Raw genomic sequence first — 25,029 nt, 5'->3', positions numbered from 1 at the left:
CCCTCCCCTGCTCATGCTTCCTCTCTCTCTCTCTCTCTGTCTCTCAAATATAAGATAAAACATAAAAAAAAAAAAAATTTAAAGAAGCGATTGTTTGGTTCACACCATGGCACAGAGGAGTTCATACCCTCGGTGTGAAACAGCCTTGTCTTAGAACTCCTGGTCTGGAACGTGGGATGAGAGGCTTGGAGCTGTGTGTGTCCGTGCACCCCCGGTGAGCACGGAGGGGTGAGCCCCGTGCAACGTGTGCCGTCTGCCCTCCTAGGACAACCACCTGGAGAGGTTCTTCACCCTCTGCCACTCCCTGGAGAGCCAGGTGACCTTCCCTATCCGCGTGCTGGACCAGAAGATCAGCGAGACGTCGCTGGAGCACGAGCTGAAGCTCAGCCTCATCTGCCTGAACTCCTCCCGCTTGGAGCCGCTGGTGCTGTTCCTGTACCTGGTGCTGGACAAGCTCTTCCAGCTCTCCGTGCAGCCCATGGTCATCGCCGGCCAGACAGGTGGGAGGCCTGCGGGGCCGGGGGAGGGGGGCGGCGCCTTGTTGTGGGAACCGAGACTTCCCGGAAATCCTGAGAACAGGGGCGGTGCTATCTTCCTTTCCAATGATGACGTGAGTCCAGGGAAGCCAAGTCCGCTGATTTTTTTTTTTTTTTGAGACTTCCTGGATGTTAAAAAAAATGCATATTAATGTAGGATGCTTAAAATTGCAGCTTTTAACGACGTATGTACTGAATGATCAGAGGCAATATTTCAAGTTCCATTTCTCATAATTGATGGATTTATTTTACCTCTGAGATATTTGTTTTTTTGACCAACAAAGAAATAGGGTTTGAAGAAGTCAGACAGTTCCTATTAAATGGGAGGAAAGGAACTCTCTAAATTGAAATTCAGTGTGATCGCTTTTTTATGGAGATATAATATGCATATCTTAAAATTCACTAAAGCATATAATTCATTTGTTTTTTTTAAGTTTATGTATTTATTTAGAAAAATTGAGTGGGAGAAAGAGAGACAGCGTGCAGGGGTGGGGCAAAGAGAGAGAATCCCAAGCAGGCTCCGCACTGTCAGCAAAGAGCCCGTCACGGGGCTCAAACTCACGAACCGTGAGATCATGACCTGAGCTGAAATCACTAGTCAGGCGTTCAACTGACTGAGCCACCCAGGAGCCCCACAATTCACTGATTTTTAGCACATTCACATAGTTGTCCAACTGTCACTGGTATCTAATTCCAGAACATTTTCATCAGCCCTAAATTTAGGAAGTCCCTACCCATCCATAGCCACTCCCCATTCACCCTTCCCCTCAGTCCCCAGCAACCACTCAGTGGTTTTTCTGTCTTACAGTATATTTTAAATGCTTACTTTGAACACGTTAGCACTAAGTACGATGTGTAAGACTTCCTCTGGGGACAATGTCAGGTATGGCCTGGGTCCAGCGTTCCCCCGACTCCTGCAGGAGACCAGCAGCTGTGAGGCACCTTTGTTCGGGCTGTTTTCAGCTGGACTTATGTGGTCTTGTGCCCTCCAGTCCAGCGGATGTCTTTTGGGTCCCACCCATGCTCCAGTCCTCTGCTAGGTGTTGTAGGCTCTGCAGGAACAGTCAAGAGCGTATGGGACTTACAACATGGCAAAGAGCAGCAGGACCGACAGAAGTCCTCATAGGGACACATACGCTAAATACCGGAGCAGGGGTGGTGAAAACATCCATCTGGGAGGATGAAGGAGGGTCCCAGGAAGAAGACAGTATTTGAGATGGCTTTGAAGGAGGGGGCGGAGGGGAAAAGGCCAAAATGTGCAAGCAAGATGCGCAAGACAAAGGCGGAAAACCCGAATGTCTGGTTTAGAAAAAAAGAGGTTCAGAAAACAGTATCGGAAGACCCTTTCCTGGGAGTGTCAGAAGAGAAGTAAGTAACACATTTGGGCCATGGCACATGAGTGAGCTGGCGGGGAGGGGCCATGAACTCATAGTCTAGAACATGCCAGGTAGCCTGCAGAGCCGGGAAGAATCCCTCGGGTGCATCGTGTCCTGGGATGCTTCTTTCGTGCATCCACAGGTTAGACATCCTTGTCACAGGCAGGCCAGAGTGTTGTTCGTGAGCTGTTGCTTCTCCGGATAGATTCCTGCAAACTGGCAAGCTCACCCCCCTCCCAGATTTCTTCCCATGCCCCCACATATCTGCACCCTGCTTTGTCTGTTCCAGCTAGTGTTTTTAAGTTTATTTTTATTTATTTTGAGAGAGGGAGGGGCAGAAAGAGGGGAACAGAATCCTAAGCAGGCTCCACGCCATCAGCGCACTGCCTCACGCGGGGCTGGAACTCACAAACCGTGAGATGATGAGTTGAGCCGAAATCAAGAGTCAGACGCTTAACCGACAGGAGCCACCCAGGTGCCCCGTATGTTCCAGCTATTTAACATAGACTTGTTCACTAGACAGAGTGTTCATTCACCTGTTTTGAGCTTGTAGCAAGTTGCTGCCTGTCCTGGGGGACCAAATAGTTGGAGGCACTTAAGGTACAGCATTTATTCAGAACCCATATGTCAGGCACTATGGAAGGCACAGTGGGGAGACAAGAAAGGAGGAGAAATGCACTTCACCCCGGTGAATGCCGGGAGGCTGGATGCCTCCTCAGAGAGACAGAGTTCCCCCAGGAACGGCCAAAGAACTTTATGTGTCGGTGTCACTGAAACCCTGTACTGGGTGGTGTCAGAGCCTTCGTGGAGGAGGGGGGATTGTGCCCATCATTGCAGGGCTGCTGGGATTTTGCCGGTGGGAGCAAAGAGCACTTTCCAGGTGAGGACAACAGCATGAGAAAAATGGCAGAGCTAAGACAGAGCAGACACATGGTGGGGACTGAACAGCTACCTCATTTTAAAGGGAGTTGAATTTGAACAGAAAAGGTACAAGACTGGATACCTAGGGTGGGGCCAAACCGTGGAGGGCTTGGGGCTCCTGAACAAGACTGTACACAGTCATCAATCATTTGGGCGGGTCCACAACGGAGGACAGCACGATACATCTCCCTTTTTATTTTCTTTTTATTTTTATTAAAAAAAAATTTTTTTTTAACGTTTATTTATTTTTGAGACAGAGAGAGAGAGAGCATGAACAGGGCAGGGTCAGAGAAAGAGGGAGACACAGAATCCGAAATAGGCTCCAAGCTCTGAGCTGTCAGCACAGAGCCCGACGCAGGGCTCGAACCCACAGATCGCGAGATCATGACCTGAGCCGAAGTCAGACACTTAACCGACTGAGCCACCCAGGCGCCCCACATCTCCCTTTTTAGATTAATCTGTGGCCCCAAAAATCTGCGTGCTGCAACAGCACATCTCAGACCCGAGCACACCTGAGAATCACCTGGGCATCTTTTTAATGCGGATTCTGACTCCGGAGGTCCGGGGCGGGGCCCGAGAGTCTGCATGTCTAACTGGTTCCCAGGTGATAGTGCTCATGTCAGTGCGGGTCCCGCTGAGTAACACCAGGTCACAGCACGGTTGAGAGGGGGAAGGGGGTCTAGACGGTCTCAAGTCTTTGTTGTGAAGAGCCACAGTAGACCCCGTCTCAAGTCCTGGCCACAGGGGGAGATGGAGAAGGAAATGTGCAAGTCGTTCCCAGTAAGCAGAGCCGGGGCGGAGGGTGGCCCTAAAACTGCTCACTCTGCCCCGGCCCGCATCGTGACCTGCCTGGTTCAGCTGGTCGGCAGCGAGGACTCCTTGGCACAGCCCCGGAGAACATTCTACCTCTGATCCATTGAGGACCCAGCCCTAGAGAACATTCCACCTGGATTCATTAACGACTGATGATGAGGCCACCCGTTTTTCTCTCGGTTCCTCAGCCAACTTCTCCCAGTTTGCCTTTGAGTCTGTCGTGGCCATCGCCAACAGTCTGCACAACAGCAAAGACCTGGCCAAGGACCAGCACGGGAGGAACTGCTTGCTGGCCTCGTACGTGCACTACGTCTTCCGCCTGCCGGAGCCTCCCAGGGACTCGCCCAAGTCAGGTAGCGTTGCCCCCGGTGTGGGCATCTGGTGGGCAGGTCCCCCCCCCCCACCCCCAGCCCACTGCCACATAATTACAAATATAAGAAAATGCCCAACATCACCTCTTCCACGGAAACTTTTTTTCCAGGTAAAACCCATTTTGTTCATTTGTCACTTATTTTTGCATCAGTGATACAAAACGGAACATGAATGCTAAATTGAGAAGTTTATTTCTAGAGCTTTCCCTCTTGCTTCCTTCCTGCCTCGCTCCCTCTTTGTATACCGTAGGCACTTCCTCTTTTTTTCCGCTGGTGGGATGACCTCTCACTGGTCTTTACCCAGTGGGTAATTTCTTTTTTAAAAAAAATTTTTTTAAACGTTTATTTATTTTTGAGACAGAGAGAGACAGAGCATGAACAGGGGAGGGTCAGAGAGAGGGAGACACAGAATCTGAAACAGGCTCCAGGCTCTGAGCCATCAGCACAGAGCCCGATGCAGGGCTCGAACTCACAGACTGTGAGATCATGACCCGAGCTGAAGTCGGCCGCTCAACCGACTGAGCCACCCAGGCACCACCCCCCAGTGGGTAATTTCTGATGCAGGCGAGGATCTTTTCTTTTCAAAGATGGCTCAGTGACAACAGGAATGTAGGACACTAGGATGATAATGACCAGGGACACAACACATATCTGACTGTCGTGGTGAGCACTGCCTCCTAAACGTCTCATTATGAAGAAAAGAAATCCCTGTCCTCATTTCCCCCAAACTAAACTTTTGAAATAACAACGGTGCCTTTCTCCAGTCTTCCCAATTAGTTACAGAGGTAAGAATCGCCCGGTGCTTCTAGTCAGCAGGATATGAAAAGTAGCATTACCAAGTTTACAAACCTCGAGGTCCTACCTAGCAAAGAAACTTGCCATTTTTATTAGTCCACGCAGCCTCATTGCAAGTAAACCTGTAATTTCAACTGAGGTTTTTTGTGTAAGTTTTTTTTTTTTAATGTTTATTTATTTTTGAAAAAGAGAGAGAGTGAGCAGGGTAGGAGCAGAGAGAGAGAGAGGGAGACAGAATCCAAAGCAGGCTCTGAGCTGACAGCACAGATTCCGATGCAGGGCTTGAACTCACAAACCATGAGATCTTGACCTACACCGAAGTCGGACGCTTAACTCCCTGAGCCACCCAGGTGCCCCTCGATTGAGTTTTTACAGAACTGGTAATATCTCAAAGACTCACATAATCACTTTTGAAGACTTACACGTCACAGTGAAAACTGATATGAGGCTCAGAGGATTCCTTGGATTCTCAGATCTCAGAACACCTCACGGGACTTTTAAAGCTGTCTTAATGTAAATATTAATAAGTTTACAAGTCCACATTTCTAGCTTGTCTAGAACCATCAGAAGCTCCAGTAGCCCTGGGGTTGGCTCAGTAGCCGCCTCTGCCTTTGGATGAGGTGTGTGTTCCCAGCTCCCTGCTGCCTCCCACCTTATCAACTGCCCCTCAGACCTCCCCCAGCATTTGATATAAGACCCTAATTCCAAGATCTAATCAGGTGGGTTTTCGATCCACTCTCTCCCTTCCCCTTTCAAGCACAGTAAGTGACTCTGATCCCCTTTCTGTTGACATGTCGGTACCTGGCGGGGTGCAGGCGCCCCTGCTGGCCTCCCCGACCCTCGCTACCACACCTTTGGACGCACGTCGGCTGCCGCCGTGAGTTCAAAGCTGCTGCAGGCGCGGGTGATGAGCAGTAGTAATCCAGACCTCGCGGGACCACACTGTGCAGCAGACGAGGAGGTAAAGAACATCATGTCGTCAAAGGTAGGGAAGGTGTCAAACCCTGAAAGGTGACGCGAGCTCTTTTCATTTTTCACCGAAACTTGGCGAAACGGCACAAAATCGACCGGGACCGTTGCCCCTGCTCCGCTGGCCCGATGCTCTCAGGGCTTCGGCTTTGGAAGTGATTGAGACCATTCTGCCAACGGGCAGAGGCAAGCCTGGCATTTGAAGACCTGCTCAGTTAGTTGCCACTGGTGGGAAATCTTTAGGGGATAGCTGATTGAGCCGCATGGGGTCCATGGATTCTGTTTGCAAAGAAGCAAATGTAACTTTGATTGTTTTTCAGATGACTAGAATGGTGTTGTTGCCATTGTTGTTTTTAAATATTCATTCACATCCATAAGTTGATTTCCCCATATAATAATTCCAAAGAGCAAAGCCAGGTTTTATAAACAAAAACCGAGATCCCGAGAGGGTTGATGACTTGGGCTATCCTGTTTTCCTACCATGAATTCTTTGCTTTTTCTTGGCACAATTTTTTATTTTGTAACACTTGAAAATATATAGAATTATTGTGAATATAGTACAGAAAGTTTTTGTATACTCCTTACCTAGTCTCTCTTTTATTAACATTTTACATTAGGATGGTACATTTGTCACAATTAACTAATGTTGATCCATTATTATTTTTATTAACTAAAGTTTCATATCTTATTCAGATTTCATCCGTTTTTCCCTAATGCCATTTTTCTGTTCCAGGATCCCATCTGGCATACCACGGTATATTTTGTAGTCCTGTCTCCTCAGTCACCTCTTGGCTGGGACAATTTTGTAGACTTCCCTTGATTTTGATGACCTTGACAGTTTTCAGGAGTCCTGGTCAGATATTTTGTAGAATGTGTTTCACCTGAACATTTTTTTCAAAATTGTGATAGAATCATGAAATTCACACTCCTGAGTGTATAATTCAATATTGTTGTTTGTTTTTCCATAAAGCTGCCATCTGAATTTTTTCCCCAGTTATCTATGGATCTGTGGATAAGCTTTTAGAGTAATTTCATTTCCCCTGATTATGATATATCAAACTCCTAGGTGTTGACATAATTTCTCTTACAAGATCCGCCCACTGGAGACAGTGTGTTATGAGAAGAATGATTTGGAGACCAGAATTGGGTCTCGATTCTATCACCCCCCCAGCTGAGGGGTCAGGGGCAAGTCTGATCCTGCCCTGGGCCTCCTTTTCCTCGTCTCTGTGGAGTTTCTGAACCATGAATGAATTTAAGAAACACCTAGAGACCCACTACCAAAGATTCTAACAATCTAGAGAATCTAGAGTGTGCACCATATGAAATTGTTTCTATTCTACCTTTTTTGACTTCCAGAATCAACCCACGGCTTCTGAGAGCTGATTGGTCAAATTTCTGAAGTGTTCTGAGCCAGATGTTAACCACAGACACTGTCAAAAATGAAATTATATAAACTAACAATTAAATAAGCTGTATTAACTAAAAAATAATCTAAATGTAATATGGTATCTTGGATTGGATGTTAAAACTGAAACTCTACTTTAGCGGAAAGACTGGTAAAATCTGAATCTGTGGTTTAGTTGCTAGTCATGAGCCCATGTTAATTTCTCAGTTTTGACAAAGGTATCATAATTATGTAAGATACTAACATCGAGAGGAACTGGGCAAAGAAGGGTACACAAGAACTCTATACTACCTTTGCAACTTGTCCATAAATCCAAAATTATTCCACTTTAGAAAGGTAGTATTCAAACGCCCTTCCTCACTATTTTACTACGTTTTACTCTTATCTGTGTTCTTGAGGTCATTTGTGTCTATTGTATTTGTATGGAGGATATACAACAGAATGATTTGCTAGTGCACCTCTCTTCCCAATGCTCTGTTCAGTGACGTTATGTTAACCTGAAATCTGCCACGATGAAAGCATTTACAGCACAGAAATAGGCAAATGCTGCACACCAGCTCCTCCCCCTCAGAAGCCGATTGTTACCTTTGCCAGCACACCATGGTCCAACCTCATATTTAAGGTCCCTTTAAGCATTAGCATTTTCTGATGGCCCCTGGGGGGGAAGGGGGGGGAAATAGCCTGCAGCTATCAATGACAGCCTTGATCATTCTGGTGTCCTTAATAAAAATGAAATTATTAAATTTCTATGTGGATTGGGTTAAGAATTTTCTAATCGTGTTGTAGCAAGGGGAGAACGTTTTGTCCACAGTGGTTTTTGACAATTTTTAAAATAGTGTTTTAAGAGCCCACGACAGTACCGTACTAGCCCACAGAGAGGCGCTGTTCCCACACTTTATTTTTCACGCCCTCCCAATAAAGTCACAACATGGAAGGGACTTCGGCAGCCCGTGGTCTTAATGAGGCTTTAACTATGGGTCACTCTACACACTAAACTGCTAACAGTGATTATCTCAGGAGCAATAAAATTAAATGTGACCTTACATTCTTTGCTCTGTTTTATATTTATGACAATTGTCTTTCCTTTGTAACCAGAAAAAAAAAAAAAAGGCAGAAATGTATCGGAAATGAGTTCTGAGGTTGTGATTCCCAGACCGCAGGCTCATCTGTGCAGTGAACCAGTGTCAGCGGACAGATACGTCATGGTTTGTGTTTTTCAGATTGCTGATCGTAACTGCAACCGGATGTCTTACTATTGCTCTGGCAACAATGATGTTCCCAGTTCGACCACAGCCCCAAGGCCAGCCAGCAAAAAGGTACAGAGCCGGGCAGTGTGAGTACGATTTGCCCGTGTCCTCTCACTATGATTTATAATAGACACCATCAAAGTGCTCTCCTCCCTCGTTCTCACCCTCCTGACACACACACACTTTTGTAGCTCTGTCCCTCATCGTCCATTTTTTGACCAATTGGTTTCCTATTCAGTGAGTGGTTCTCCAAATCTCCATGCATTCAGAAGTACCTGCAGGGTTTTTTTTTTTTTTTTTAATGTTTATTTATTTTGGGGGGAGGGGGCTGGGTAGAGCGCAAGCAGGGGAGGGGCAAAGAGACAGGGTCCAGGCTCTGCGCTGTCAGCACAGAGCCCGATGCGGGGCTCTAACTCACGAACTGCGAGATCATGACCTGAGCCGAAGTCAGACCCTCAATACGCTGAGCCACCCAGGTGCCCTGCCGGAGGGTTTGTTAAAACTGATGGCTGCACCCTACTCCCGGAGTTTCTGATCCAATAGATCTGAAGTGGAGCCCAAGAATTTGCATTTCTAACAAGTTCCCAGGTGACACTCATCCAGAGACACGGTTTTAGAAGCACTGCATTAGTTTCTTTTTCAGTAGCAGGTAAGCCGAGGACAGTTCGTTCTCAACAAAAGTGAATGGCAATAATTAGGTATCAGTTATTTCAGTACTAGATCAAGTGACAGGAAATGCTTCCTCAAAATTCATTCGTTTTTAAAAATCTTTTTAATGTCTGTTTATTTAATTTTGAGAGAGAGAGAGAGAGAGAGAGAGAGCGCACAAGCAAAGGGAAGGGCAGAGAGAGGGAAACACAGAATCGGAAGCAGGCTCCAGGCTCCGAGCTGTCAGCACAGAGACCAACGTGGGACTTGAACTGCGAGATCATGACCTGAGCCAGAGTCAGACGCTTAAACGACTGAGCCACCCAGGCACCCCAAAACTCTTCGTAATCGGGAGTGCCTGGGTGGCTCAGTCAGTTGAGCGCAGACTCTTGATTTTGGCTCAGGTCATGATCTCACGGTTCATGAAATGAAGCCCCACGTCAGGCTCTGAGCCTACAGCATGGAGCCTGCCTGGGATTTTTTCTCTTCCTCGCTCTCTACCTCTCCCCCACTCATACTGTCTCTGTCTCTCTCAAATAACGAATAAACTTAATTCATTCTAATCAGCTTTACTTATGAGTTCAGAGACTACAAACTGTTCGCCAGAACATCCTATAAAAAAAAAATTCTCCCGCCCCAGTCACGGCCTGTGTGGTCTAAGGGGTGGGGGTGTCTTAGGATTTCTCCTCTGCCAGGCACCCAGAATTGCTCCTTTATGGTAGTTACTTAAGCCCTTGAGTGTCTTTCAAGACCCTTATTAAAATCTAAGTATGCTGATTGGAAGGATAACACAGTAAGCCGTTTGCAACAGCTGACGCCACGGGGAATGTTTATGAAACATGCAAGGAGGGAAGGAGCCTCAGCTCAGCTCACTTTGGACCAAGTGAGGGAAAGATCAAGCGTGGCAGGGTGGGGGTGCTGCCTGCGCCTGGGGGTGCAGACTTTTCAGTAGTCCAGGCACCGTATGTCTGGGGAGAGGTACCAGGAGTTACTTTTCAAAGAAGTGAAAAAAGATGGGGCCAGGTGCTGACAATAACTTTTGCACCTACTCTGAAACTTAGCTTGGTGCTTTGCAGTGACTGGTTACAAAGTCCCTCTTTTAACAAATTTTTTTTTTTTAAGTTTATTTATTTTTGGGACAGAGAGAGACAGAGCATGAACGGGGGAGGGGCAGAGAGAGAGGGAGACACAGAATCGGAAGCAGGCTTCAGGCTCTGAGCCATCAGCCCAGAGCCCGACGCGGGGCTCGAACTCACGAACCGCGAGATCGTGACCTGAGCCGAAGTCGGACGCTCAACCGACTGAGCCACCCAGGCGCCCCACAAAGTCCCTCTTTTAAAAGCCATGGTTTGCCGGCAGCCAGGCTTCCCTAAGGCAGGCCATCGCGTTTGGTTTTGCACTTGCCTTCTTTTGACTTTGTTCCTGCTGGTTTCAATGACCAGAAGCCAATCTTTTCATTTCAGAGGGCAGCTGAGACAGTGTTTCTTCGGTAGCTCAGCAAAAAAGGATTTAGCTGCTTGGCTGTCTCCTGTAACGTCAGGAGCAAGGTGTTCTTGTAATAATGTTGCCTGGTAAGCAACATAAATTACTTTAAGAAGCAGCTTATCCTCTAATCTCTTCTTGCCATAAGACTCTGGCAGTCAAACTGACCTATTTTCCAGAGGTTACCTTTGAAGCTAGCGGAGCGTGTCTTTCCTACAGGGGCAAGATCCGGGCGTAGCCAACTTACATCATAGGCACACTTAGACCACCTGCTACATTAACATTCCGCCTCCTGGCGCTCTCAAGGGGGTGAGCTTCCTGGCAGCCTCCTAACAGCAGACAAATGCCTTTTTTCCGTGTGTTAAGATCATAAAGATTTGACTCACCTGGAAGAATGAAGGGGGGGGGGGGGCCCTGACAAGCTGAAACATCTAAGCATTTTGCACCCATCGCCATTAACCGGCTAAGGATATAAATAGAATACCCAGCCATCTGCACATGGGTTTTTCCATGAGTCTCCCTTTAGCTTACTAACTCTCAAATGTTAATGTCCGTGAGATAGTAAATTGGGTTCCTTGCACACTGTTCAGGGTGGGTGCTGTAAAGGTTTGTCAAGGGCAGCCTTTGCTATAATCAATTTTTGTTTTAGGGATTGAATTGAAGACTTAACTGCCATTTTGCTGGTACCCTCGCATGTGGTATTAGGATGCTCAGATCGGTTTTTTTGTTTTCTTATTTTATTTTATTTTATTTATTTATTTTTCAATATATGAAATTTATTGTCAGATTGGTTTCCATACAACACCCAGTGCTCATCCCAAAAGGTGCCCTCCTCAATACCCATCACCCACCCTCCCTTCCCTCCCACCCCCCATCAACCACACCCAGCATGGAGCCCAGTATGGGGCTTAAACTCAAGACGCTGAGATCAAGACCTGAGCTGAAACCAAGAGTCTGATGCTTAATCAACTGAGCCACCCAGGCACCCCTCAAATAGTTTAGCTCTCACCCACAGAACAATAAAAAATAGTTCGTCTATATTTATGCTCGGTTTTATGATCACCAGATTAGCGAAATCCAACGACAGTAGGCAGATGCCATTTTTTGCCATTAGTTAAGGTGGCTGCCCATCTCTGTTTGCCCAGGACCAAGGGTTCCCTGGGATGCAGGACTTTTCTGTTTCCAGACCAAGTCTCAGGAAAACTGAGATGAATTGGTGGCCTTACCTTTATTCTTGAACTTCCTCCCAAGCAAAGCTGTTGTCAGTGCATTAATAAGTAGCCAGATAAGCCAGGGAATGGGAAATGTACAAAGATGCCACAGTCACCACCTGCTACGTTTGCTGTTGAGCAGTTAGATAACTCGAAAGGAAGTGTAGACATAGAGCAAAGCCGAGAACTTCCAGCATCTGACCCTGGGACATAGGAGTTGAGAAATGCTGAGTTCCCCGCTGTTTAATGCAGAAGATCTGTTCATAAGCCCAACCCACCGTGTTTCCTACAATGCCATAGTGCGATTATAAAAACAAGAATTGTCTTATCTGGAACAGAGCTTAATTTTTTTAATGTTTATTTTATTTTTGAGAGAGAGAGAGAGAGAGAGAGAGAGAGAGCAGGGGAGGGGCAGAGAGGGAAACATAGAATCCAAAGCAGGCTCCAAGCTCTGAGCTGTCAGCACAGAGCCCAATGCAGGACCTGAACCCATGAACCACAAGATCCTGACCTGAGCCAGAGTCAGGTGCTTAACTGACTGAGCCACCCAGGCACCCCTGGAAGAGAGTTTAGATACCACCTAGGCAACGGTTCTAGAATTGAGGTCCCTGGGCCAACAGCACCAGCGTCACCTGGGAACCTGTTAGAAATACAAATTCTCAGGTCAGGCCCCAGACTTACAAGATCCAAATCCAAATCCAAAACCCTGAGGGCGGACCCAGCAGTCTGCGTGTCTCAACAATCCCTCCAGGGGATTCTGACTCACATTCCAGTTTGACCACCATTGCTACCAACCAACAGATTTATAGATGAGAAAACTGAGAGCCAAGAGAGGAATGGCTTACACGTGGTCACACAGATAATTTGCCTCACAGGCCGAGAGGAAAGTAACAGTCTCAGCCCCACCTGCAGGGTCACTCCCAGGCGAAGGCCATTCCTTCAGACCTAGCCCTCTTCCATGATACCACCACCAGCCTCCTCCCACCTGCCTAGAAGATTCTCCGTGTCAGGTTACCTGAGCACTGACCTTGCCATCCAGCTGCGGTCTGGGACACCTAGGACATGTGTGTCAGTAACTAACAAGCCACTAGAGAGAAGAGGTGTCAGTGTGGAAGGCCCTTGCCATCTCAGACTGGTTTCTCTGGTTCTCGTCCAGCATTTCCACGAGGAGCTTGCCCTGCAGATGGTGGTCAGTACCGGGATGGTGAGAGAAACCGTCTTCAAGTACGCCTGGTTCTTCTTCGAGCTTCTGGTGAGATCCTTGCGTGTTTGTGTGTCAACCCCGTAGGGCGTGAGAAACACGTTGCAGAAAGGCAGCGCAGTTGCCCAGGTTGGGGACTGACGTTTTTTTCCCCCGAGTTGCTCCTGCTGAAAATATGGGATCGTTGCCCAAAATCCAACTCTGCCTCACTCCTCTGCCCGTCTTCCTACCCATGCTTGCCAATGCCACCTTGAGAATGTCCCTCCCGCCTGTAGCTTCTAGCCATCCTCACCGCCCCACACCTGGCTGAGCTGCCATCGTCTGCCGGGTGCTTCTTGCAATTCCTTTCTCCTTGCACGTGTTCGTTTTTGCGCTGGCCCGGTCATTTCGCACGGGGGCTGCCGATTCTAAACAGGTCGTGTCGCCCTCCTCTTGAAAACCCTTCACCGATCTCCAGCGTGCCGGAAATAAAGCACAAATTTTATCGTGGCTTATGAAGCCCTTGTACGATTATGTTTCCCTCCGTCTCTCACCTGGGCTCATACCACCCTCCTCTCTTCATTCAGCCACGTCGTTCCCAGTTTGGTTCTTGTAAGACCCTGTGGCCTTTCCAGCCTCAAAGCCTTTCTCAGATTCTTCCTCCCCTCCCTACCTCCCATCCCCTGCCCCCGCCCAGGCACGCACATTTTGGGTTCTTCTCTTCGGGGTTCAGCTTAAACGTCACCACCCCTGAGAGGCCTTTCTGACCCGCCTATGCTGTAATATGTCTTCCTCTCTGCTGTTCTTCAAACACCCTGTTTATTTCCATTCCAGCAATCATCCCAATTTATATTTGTCTTTCCGTCTTGCTTATTCAACTGCTAGGATTTGGGTCTGTCTTTATGATCCTCTCTGTAGCCCCAGCACACTGCTTGGTGCCAGACAAGCACCAATTGATATTTATTAGGGAAAGAAAAAAAATGAAACTTGCAAATCTGTTTACCCTCCAACTTCTATCAGATCTCTACTAGAAGGGCAGAAGGCACAGCTGTAGTCCTTCATTTTCACATGAAAAGAACAATACTAATACCCAGGTTTTGAATCATTACTAGAAGGGAAAAGAAAGCAACTAAGAATATCCGTTTTATCAATGTTGATAAATGGAGATAAATTTTGATATGATGTTAAATGAAAAAGGGATACAAGCGTAGATACCAACCACAGCTGACTCGTGAACACTGTAGGGGAGAGGAACGCCATCCCCCCCAAGATGAAAATTCAGATATAACTTTGACTCCCCCCACGACTTAACTAAGAGCCTCCTGTTGACGGGAAGCCTTACCAGTAACATAAACAGTCAGTGCATGTTTTATACGTTATGTGTGTCATATACTGTATTCATACAATAAAGTAGGCTGGAGAAAAGAAAAAATGTTAAGCAATCATGAAGAAGAGGAAATACATTTACAGGACTGTATTGTACTTATCAAAAAAAAAAAAAAATCCGCATGTAAGTGGACCCTCGCCGTTCAAACCCATGTTGTTCAAGAGCCAATTGTACATAAAAATGTATATACAGACAATCTCGGGGATTAGGGTTAGGAGTGGATTAGGATTTAGTGATAGAGTTAGCTTTATAGTCACTGGGTTCTTTCCGCTGTGACATTAAGTCAGTAATTTTTGTTTTAAGAGAGAGAGGGTAGGATTTCCCCCTGAGCTCTAGTTTATCTCTGTAAGTTCAAGCCTAAGAAAAAGGGAACAGTACTGAATAATAGGATATTAGACAACAAGGGGTCAAAGGAAACAAAAATAAAAGTCATCCTGGGGAGGAAATGAGAAGAGATGTACAATCGGGTTAAAAGGAAGTCAGCCCGTGCCACAAAAACATCCAGGATTCAAATCTTTGAGCTTTTCACCGAGTCCCGACCCCTAGCTGGGGAAGGGTGTTTGCTAGAGAGGCATCTTTTCAAGGCACAGTCTGGAATTCTTACAACAGAATCTTCCGGGGGCTGTTTAGTAAAAATGAAGCAGATTCTAGAGACCCTCCCTAGGGCTACTGAATGAGGTAAGGAGAGGAGGACCCCAGGAGTGCACATTATCCTGTCTCCCTGGGGGACTTGTGAGCACCCGTGAAGATCCACTAGTCCCCACCATCCCTGCCCCACGAGGCATCGACAGAGCAGAGGGTCTTCGTACCCAGCCGGCACCACAATTTCCCGTTCTAAAAGCCAAGTTCATTAAGGTGGGCGGCCACAGCCTCCAAGTCTTGTAGCAACAACGTCAGCCCTGAGACATGAGCTCTGTGCTCTGGCAGCAAATGAACTGGCCTTGAAACCCTCTTGAGGCATGAGAAGCATCAACACCAACATGCCATTCCTGTACGTCCCTGTACTCACCCTACTCGCCGTCAAGTTTCTCCACGTGAAGGAGATTCACTCGGGTCATCGTCCATCTGTACACAATTCTTGGCAGATAATCTTAAACCAAATTCATCTATCAGATGGCACGTGAAAAGTCGGGTAGCAAAAACGAAATTTGATGTTGTGGAATCTCAAACAAACCAAGTCCCAAGGTATCCCCGTTAAAAAATATCTCACGTCATTTACGCATACACACGCACACATATGTACACACACGTCACCTAGTCATTCTTAGATATTATTTAGTAGTTACATATTATAAGCACAATCGCTAGACCGGAGAGCCAAAACTCTGATGAGGTTCTCAAACTCTGCTATGTCAGGGTTCCAGTAGCAGCCCTAAGGGCTCCTTAATACGTCCTTGAAACCCCAGTAAAGACCTGTATGTGAGAAGTACCCTGGGGAGTCATCCCCATTGCACACACAGGACACGAAGACTGAAGCAGGGTTTGCCCAGCCCGCTCAGCCCCCGAGGGCCAGAGACTCAAGGGCTCTCGTCCAATGTCAGTCCTCTTGCCGTTTTGCCTCTCCTTGGAAGCTCAAAGTTACATAACGCTTCCTTAGCCTAATGTATTAATCACATGCGAAACTTTTATATTCAGAAGTCACCTTGAATACACTGCTTCTCCCATGCCCGGCCAGAATGGACTCAGCCTCTTGAGGGCTCGGTGGCTCCACCTGGCATCTTAGAGCTCCGTCTGTATTCTCGGAAGGTGTCACAATGACTGTCCTTCCTCTAATCCTGTAACTGCTGGCATCCCTGAGGAGGGAAAAATAATCCCATCCGAAATGTAGTGTGCATCTTCCCAGCTATGCTCCGGGCACCGTTTTAAGCATTGTCTCATTTAGTCCTCGAACAGCCTGGAGGCCAGAGTTTGCTCTCACCCCCAGTCTATAGATGGGGTTGCAGGAACTGTGGTGGCCCTAAGGAGGGCTCTGTGGGTCAGCCAAAGGCTTCGTCTGTACCCCTTTACTGCCCTTAACTGCAGGGAGCTACGGTTCCAGAGAACCATGGAAAAGGTGAAAATTGCTTTTGATCTTGCACATTTATTGACTAGGACTCTGTGGCCCTGGGAGAGGAAGCGGAAGCTAAAGTTGCTAGCCCTCCTTCCCTCTAGGAGTCCCTGATGGTAAACAGAGGAGGGAGTTGGGAAGAAATCTCTTGCCGACCTGAGCCAATGGAAGCGGTCGGTCCACAGGCAGATCACCCAAGACGCTGCTCTTCCCCGGGGCTCTGGGTGTTGTAACCAAAGTGTGCCAGGGTCCCAGTAGGACGGCCTTGGCGTCTCTCAGAAGGCCTCACAGGAAAGCACTCATCAAAGCGACTGGGCCAGGTATGAGCACGTGGGGTTGGCAAGGCACGGAGGGAAGAGTCTTTATCTGTCTCTACAGGAGCAAGGGCCGGGAACAGTGTAACTGGGACTTAAGACAAAGCTGAGACAGAGCAGAGGGTCCCCATGACAGGAGCCGGATTCCTACAGAAATGTCCCCACGAGCAGAAGCTTGCCGCGGCCCCGATGAGGTCAGCAGAGTGGACATACAGCAGGACCTCCGTGTCCTCTCCCTCATTGATTCCCTGCTGGTCCCCTCCCATTAGCCAACTCCAAGCAGAAGCCCAAGGACAAGGAGGCCTGAGAGACGTAGTCCGTAGAGATCAGCTTGCCAAGGTTCAGAGACTGACGCAGAACACCAAGCAATGGATGTAGGTGCCGGAGTGGAGGCAAATGGAAGCTTTGCCAGAACTTTGCAAGGAAACGGATCCCAGACTCAGGACACCCAGTCCAGCATGCGTTGTGTGTGCATTTGCCTCGTGGATGCTCAGGAAGCTATTTAAAAACCAAAACCGTTTTTTTTCCTAAGAAACCTGAAGAGAAAGAAAGGACCGTCTCCTCAGACTCGGCCCGACAACGCGGGCCATTTAACACCCTTCAGTTGCATTAATGCCCGAGCGCCAAGGAACAGCCACTGTGGCAGCCGAGTGTTGAACACAAGCCTGGGGCCAGTTTCACACTTGCTAATGAACAAATCCCTGTGCCCCTTGAGAAACCGCTGGGCCAGACTTTGGGGACCCACAGGTCAATGGGTGACCTAATTTACTCACAACATGAAGTTTTGCACCAGCGGGTTCTTTAGAGGCACCCCTGCTGTGCATGGGTCACGAAGACCACTATGGGGGATCGTATTTTCCTGCCTTACGCCACCTGCAAATAATAGACCGAGCATCCACTGGCGTTTCCAGTGGGTGTTCTTCTGTGCAGAGCCCAAGGACACAGTAGCTGGCAAGTTACTTACAGTCTGGAAAGAGGCCATCAGTTGAAAGTACGGGATTGTGAGAATTATTTACTGGTTGTAGGGTGGCCAAGCCCCGCAGGCAGGAGCCGGATATAGCAGTGAGTTCTAAAAGCCTGGTGCCCCAGGGTGAGTTAGCCAGAAGAAAATCAGGATCGGGGCAGCTCAGACAAAGAGGCCTTGTCTTCCCAGGTCCTTTGTTAGGAGCAAAGTGGGAGAGACGCGGCTGTCAGACAAGAATGAGGTCCAGTGCCCACCTCTCATTCTGGTCCTCCCTCCCACCAAGTGTGTGAGACTCTGGGGTACAGACACCTCCGTGTGCCCTGAACCAAGCAGGACCCTGCAGGGAAGAGAATCCATGGTTCTTACGCTGGGCTCTAGGATTTTAAGTCTGTAGGGCTTCCTCAAGCTGGCCCTGGTATTATCTGAAAACATAAAACACACACAGCCTGTCTCTTATTCTCTTCTTATTTTACCTTCTCTTTGTTTTTTTATCTCTGCTTGTCTCGGTGCTAATGAAAGTTGTTGGTCCTGCATTCTTAGAAACAGAAATCTGCTGGTAGTGCCTGAGAGTCCTCCCTTGTGGCCCTTGGGACTGGAACACATTTTCCCATAGAACTGTCTTTGTCCCCCCTTCTTGCAGCTCTGACCCAGGGCGTCATCTTCAGGCAGATGTGGGTGGTTAACTCCCGGGGCCATTTTTTTTTCCGCAACGACTCTCTGACTAGCCTGGGCACATTCACAGAAACGACCTCCGAGGGTAGGCATCCTAGGGTAAGAACTCCCAGCCTTGCCCATCAGAATGTCCCCGCTAGCCCTAAGCAACTTCCAACGAGGACCAGACACAACTTCTGGGGGTGTCAAGGGGGCCTGTATTGACCCACGAATCTCCGGGCCTTGGGAAGAAGTGCAAAAAACAAATCATGATCGTCATTTTTTACAAATGTTTTTTAATGTTTATTTACTTTTGAGACAGAGAGAGACAGAGCATGAGCAGGGGAGGGGCAGAGAGAGAGGGAGGCACAGAAGCCGAAGCAGGTTCCAGGCTCCGAGCTGTCAGCACCGAGCCAGATGTGGGGCTCGAACTCACAAACTGTGACATCATGACCTGAGCCGAAGTCGGACGCCCAGCCGACTGAGCCACTCAGGGGCCCCATGATCTTCATTTTAAATTTTGGTGGACGTGGTGCTGGTATTGTACTATCATAATACAGGCAATCACCAGCAGACACACAGGTTTTTATCAGAACACACATTCTTAACACACATTTTTAAGTATACGATTAAGTATTTTTTAAAAAAAGATATATAAAACCAGCTAGCCTTATTGAACTCAAAACATAACTTATCTTAGAGGCGCCGTTCCAAATAGCGGCTAAGTTTCTGCCTAGCATAATATAGAATTGTTTCTAGAAAACTCTACTCCCGGTTTCAACTTGAAACTCAAGGGGATCATCTCTTCCTTCTTCTCCTTATTGTAGTTTTGGGGACAGAGGTGACTGCAGTTCACCTCAAAGACAGTATCCTACACAGTTCCTTTTGTGTAATGTGTTGAGATCCATCATCCCGAGTGGCCACGGGAGCCCAATCTGTGTCTGCCTTCCCGTAGGCAGTTGAGAGCAGGGGAGTCTTCTAGCATTGCAGCTAAAGAATGAAGTTCCCTGGCTTGGTGAGCTGCGAGAAGGAAGCCCCTTGACTTGGGGTCAAGAAGAGGACATCCTTCCCACCTCCTGCCACCACGGTAACCTTCTGTGCATCAGGAGCATTTTTTGTCCAGAGTCTGCTTGGGCAACCACCAGTGCAGATCAAGCGTTGGAAAGTCCGCCATTAAGGAGCCTTCCTTCGAGTCCTTCCCCCTTTTCCACAGCGTAGAAGCAGGTCACCAGTTTCTGTGTTGACATTTCCCCCACCCCCTCTGCAGGTGAAAAGCATGGCCCAGTATGTACATAACATGGACAAACGCGACAATTTTCGGAGGACTCGCTTTTCCGACCGTTTCAAAGATGACATAACGACTATTGTGAACGTGGTCACCTCGGAGACTGCAGCCCTTCTAGTGAAACCTCAGAAGGTAACTGGGCCTTTTATTCTTTATTCTCTCAATCTTTTACCTTGAGCATCTTGTATTTTCATTAGCAGGGAAAAGCATCGTCTTAAGACAGTCATTTAAATGTGACTGAATATGACAACTCAGTATAGTTATACTGGATGGGACCCTGGAGTGGTACTGGGGGGAATAGATATGGGCAGAATATTCTAGTTCTTAGAAAATACCTCTTGAAGTATTATGGCATAATGGGCATGATTTTTATAGCCTACTCTCAAAGAACTCTGAAAAAAATTGTTTTATATATATATATATATATATATATATATATATATATATATACGTATATATATACATATATATATATATATGAAGAGAATGATAAAGCTAATATAGCAGAATGTGAAGTATTGATAAATCAATTAAAGAGCATATAGCAGTTCTTTGTATTTGGAATTAGTCCAAAATAGAAAGTTTAAAAATAAATAAAATTAAGTAGAACAATTTTAAAGTTTTTTTTTTTAACATTTGTTTATTTTTGAGAGACAGAGGCAAAACATGAGTGTGGGGTGGGGAGGGGGGGGATAGAGAGAGAGAGAGATACACAATCTGAGGCAGGCTCTAGTCTCTGAGCTGGTCGTTAGCACAGAGCCCGACGCAGGGCTCGAACCCACGAACTGCAAGACCATGACCTGAGCCGAAGTCGGACGCTCAACCAACTAGGCCACCCGGGCGCCCCCGGAAGTAGAACAATTTTAGAAGGCAGCTCTAAAATTTGAGGCAGCAGTGGTCATCACTAATACCTTTATCGTTATTAAGGATTTATATAGTACGAAGTGCTCAGGAGAAGATTTCCGTTCGGTTATTTCTCGCGGCAGACTTTCTGAGCCCAGCAGTGGAGTCTCCGTGTTGTCAGACACGGACGGGGAGCCTCAGTGAGACTGAAAGATTTTCCAAAAGCCACACAGCCAGCAGCGAGGCCAGGACCGATGATTCCAAGCCCAGAATAGTCAGACAGTTACGTCAACTGCCCAGGAGTGGCCCCTGTGCAGGACGGCTGGAGCCGGAGAACTTACCACTCAAAGATACTGTGGAAACTCCTCTGTGTCAGGTTTCTGTCCATCCCGGTGTCTGCTCAGCTTGGCCTGAGTTTGCAAAGTGCACGTCATGACCAAAGGAAACTATTTTCAAATCGCATTTTCACTAGAGGCAGAGAACGCTATTTTCTCATTCTGAGAATAAAAGGACGTAAATGTGAAAAAGTGAATCCCCACTTACTCTGAAGTGCTGTAAGATGTCAAAAATATGAGCACCGAGAAGTAACCACAACAAAAGCCGTCGTCTCATTTTATGCAGGAGGTCACTCTACCGTGTGTAACTCTGACCTCTCTTGGGCTGGGAATGTCGCCTAATTGGAGAAAAAAAAAAAAAACATTCCTGAGGTAAAAACCAATTCCTTTATCCTGGTTAGATTTTCTCAACAACCCTTATAAATTAACAACTTGTCTCACTGAAGATAGTGGGTATGTTTCAAGTTCGTTTTGCCAAGACAAGAGTTACAAGAATCAAATAATTTATGGCAGAGCCACATGGAGAAATACGAGGCAACCATTAAAAACTAGTTTTGAAGAAATGTTAAAAATGCAGGGAAAGGTTCGTGGTACAATGTTGAACGAAAAAAATGCAAGGCCCAACATTGTCTATAGAGACTGAGCTCAATTATGTACATACACATGTAGGAAAAAAAGGAATCGAAGGAAATGTACCTAAATATTAACAGTGAATAAAGAATTGCTTGATTCAGCCCAACAGTCCTGGCACCATTAAGGGCTAACTTGTATTTTGCCACAATTTTGCCGGGTCACCAGCTTTGCCCAGTGTCAGTGTCTCCCCCAGGGACATGGTAGGACCTGTGTGTCCCAGCCTCCCTACCAGGCACTCGGTTGGTCATGATCGGGGCTTACTGCAAAATGATTCACGTGTTGGTTTGTTTTTAAGGAAAACGAGCAGGCAGAAAAGATGAACATCAGCCTGGCTTTCTTCTTGTATGACCTTCTGTCGCTCATGGATCGTGGCTTCGTATTTAACCTCATCAAACACTATTGCAACCAGGTGAGTGTCCCACAGGCCTAGCCGTGTTGTTTCTGGCTCCTTCTCCTCCAGTGCTGTGGTCACTGCCGTGGTATGCTGTCATGCTCCCTGCCAGGTTAGACAGCTTGACTCCTGTGCATTGTGGGCTTTCTGGTCATTTGTCTTCCGGGCTTCACTAGACACACTGGTCCGCACGGACTCCTGGAGCGTTTGCCAACCCGAAGGGGCCAACAAGGTCATGTGTGAGACCCGAGGGCTGTTGGTGCTATGGTCTTCTTCGCTGCAACATTTAACAGAAATCGTGTGACCGCGGCATTCGCTCTTAGACCAGGTCTAGAATTCAAAGCATGGGGTCTCTTTTCACATATTAGGGTAATTCATTAAAATGTGGCTGTGGAATTCGGACTTTAAAGAACCCTGATGGAATCTGCCAAAGAGCCCAGACCTCACTGAGCGCAAAGCAAATATCTCATGACCGGGGAGCATCTTACCACAGCCCTCTCCTCAGACATTTAAGGAGGATTCTTCTTTTGTTCGCTGTCCCCCTAAATTGTCCCAGCAGGTGTCCTGCAAGTGGTTGCTGTTGTGGCTTCTCCTTTCCTTCCCCATTCCTCCTCTACCCACCACGACCGCTGTCACTGCCACTGTGACCACTCCCCACCAGCACTGTCGCCACCTGTGACTCCCATCGCCACCGCCACCCACCGCCTCCACCAGCACCAGCACCGTCACCACGGCTGCCTTCTTCCTGTGAACCAGGCACCGTGCTGAGCATCTGATAGAACCAGTATCTTTAATCCTTGCAAGGTGTCCTCTACATTTTGCAGATGAGGAAGCTGCGTCGTATAACTTGTTGGTTGGAAAGACCGTGGTTGGAAAACCCAGTCTTGCCTAACTCCAGGCTACGGCGGACTCATCACTCTGTTCTATCAGGCTTTGCTTTCTGTGGTCAATCCCTTCATGATGCTGAGTAATTCACTCAACTTTTCTGGGGCTCACTTCCTCATTTGCAATATAAAAGGATCTTCCCCAACTCCCGAAAACAGACCATGACTTTTCTAAAAGAACTCCTAATAAGGAAACCCGCCTATAAAAAGAGAATCCTAAGGAAACCGCAAAATGCTCAGAGCACCGACATCTTGTGCAGCCCGGTCTCCTGACCCTACATGGATCTTCCGTTCCAGGTTCCACCAGCACGGAGGGGCGAAGGACTACGCCATTCCTCTCTGCCACCCCCATGTTTAGGGTTATGGGTCATCAGAGGAATTGCCAATATAAATTAATCTGGTTTTCGAAACAGGTCGCTGGATGACTTGCCAGTATAAGCTAATCCCTTTTTCAAAACTTAAAGTTGGACATATAGAAAGCAGATGCTAGAATACCATGGCAGACCCAAGGTTAGCTGCTGTTTAAGAAAGAATTTTTCATGACTCTTGTGAAACACTAAGGCAGACTTTTATTCAGGACCATCTATATAAGTGTGGGGACCATTGCAATGGGATTTTACAGTACAGGAGGTGGGGCTCAACTCTAAATACAAAAAGGAAAAGTGGGAATTTAGAGCCAGGGAGCAGAGTAGGGGGATTAGTGGGGGGGAAATTAATAAGCAGGAATATCAGGAGTGGGGGGGATTCTGGCTAAACCAACCTGACAGGATTCTGGGTGAAGGCAGGCCAGGGGGCTGGTGAGGGATGAGGGTTGGGGAAGTCAGTGAGATATCAAGGTGGTCAGATACTGAGGCTGGGCGACTCTGGCTAAACTGACTCAGGAGGATCTTTGCTGAAATCGAGCTCTCTACGACATGTCCAAGGGCAGGCCTATTTGCAAAAGAGCTCAGAGGAGCCTGACTCGAGTTTGGTGAAAGAGAGAATCTCTGTGACACGTGGGCAGCTTTCATTACCAGAAGGCAAAGGAGGCGCTCCAAAGGAGATGTCTGCCCGCCCTGCAAACTCACTTTCTGATTTTCTCTTTTGCTTTCCTTTCTTCTCTCTTTCTCTTTTCTGTCTTTTCCTTCGCTTTTAAGGTAAGGCGTGCTTCTCATTTACCCTCTTTTTCTTCCTCTTTTCTGTCTCAGCTGCCAGGGAGCCTTCGAGTCAGAATCTATAGGCTGGTGTTCTTATCCCAGTGGTGCCATTAAATTCTTCTGCGATCCGGGGAGCTTAACTTTTACATGAGTGGCTACCTTATTGGCAAAAAGACAGAGTTGGATTAGATTTATCCAGGCTTTAACATTTTCACTCTGTGCTCTGTTTGCCAGTGATATCTGTGGGTGTTGCTTAGTACAATTAACGTGGCCCCTCAGGCTTAAAGTGGTCCCTGACGTAGTCAATGGTGATTTATTCCATTGACCCTAGCTATCTAGGTACAGTATGAACATCATACCTGAGGCAAGTTTTTATTCTTCCAAAGTCCCCTGGTTTTGTCATTTTACATAGCCTGATTCAAACATCCTATCACGTTTTCTGCCATTTACAGACCTTGTGACAATGGGTATAATCTTAGCCTTTTATTAATAGTCACTAACGATAGACAAATCTAGTTTTTCACTCCCTTGATGTCACTTTCAATGTGCCACTAACTTAACACCCATCCTTGGGTAGTGCCACTGAGGCTACCACTGCGGGTCCTGACCTTTGGGGAAGATGTTTCTGGAATGGCACCTTGCTGTTTTCTAAATATCACCAAAATTATTTTTGAAATTTCTGTCTTTAATGAAATCTCAAGGGAACTTTTTAAGATACCTATACTGCGGGCTTCTTTCAAGGACAAATATCTTATGCTTTCAAGCTCTGACTAGTTTGACCCAACAACTCTTGGTGAGTGACCAGTGAGGGACATAAGATCAAGTTCTAATCAGTCCAGTTTACTGGTGAATCCATAGGTACAAAGTCAGCCAGCAAGACACAGTGACAAAGAGTATAGGTTCTGGTAACTTTTGTTCGCACAAAAGTCATGTTTTATTTTTTACGTAATCCGTGATGGTATTCCTTTGTTTCCAGTAAATGTCTAGCTACAGACCGATTGATCCTATAGGCAAAATGGATGAGCCACCACCCAATGGCTTCTCCTAAAATGGTTGAAAATATGTTGCTCCTTAAATGATACCATTTATGAAACCACTCTGAAAACGCAAGAAGAGAAGGCATGTCCGTTCACACGGATGAGATGCTTGGTTTCCCGTGCGGGGGCCCGAGGGTGTTGATGGTGATACATATGGAGAGGCTCAAG

At 47.1% G+C, this 25,029-nt stretch overlaps 1 protein-coding gene across 4 annotated transcripts in view; it reads left to right on the top strand.

Moving 5' to 3' along the window:
• DOCK8 (dedicator of cytokinesis 8) overlaps positions 1-25,029 on the top strand; it is a 226,988-nt gene that overhangs the window by 145,836 nt on the left and 56,123 nt on the right. For 3 of the 4 annotated variants that reach the window (XM_042913297.1, XM_042913301.1, XM_042913299.1), the window contains 7 exons: positions 266-500; positions 3,835-3,999; positions 5,628-5,797; positions 8,407-8,502; positions 12,931-13,026; positions 19,585-19,734; positions 21,709-21,822. In XM_042913297.1, the coding sequence (XP_042769231.1) occupies positions 266-500; positions 3,835-3,999; positions 5,628-5,797; positions 8,407-8,502; positions 12,931-13,026; positions 19,585-19,734; positions 21,709-21,822 (1,026 nt within the window). The remainder of the gene's footprint in view (positions 1-265; positions 501-3,834; positions 4,000-5,627; positions 5,798-8,406; positions 8,503-12,930; positions 13,027-19,584; positions 19,735-21,708; positions 21,823-25,029) is intronic. The other variant, XM_042913298.1, reaches the window with a different exon arrangement.

Source organism: Panthera leo, chromosome D4 (assembly GCF_018350215.1).
Source record: "Panthera leo isolate Ple1 chromosome D4, P.leo_Ple1_pat1.1, whole genome shotgun sequence".
Classification (NCBI taxonomy): Eukaryota; Metazoa; Chordata; class Mammalia; order Carnivora; family Felidae; genus Panthera; species Panthera leo.
Note: the sequence above shows the minus strand (reverse complement) of the source record. Positions and strands in the feature narration are given on the sequence as shown.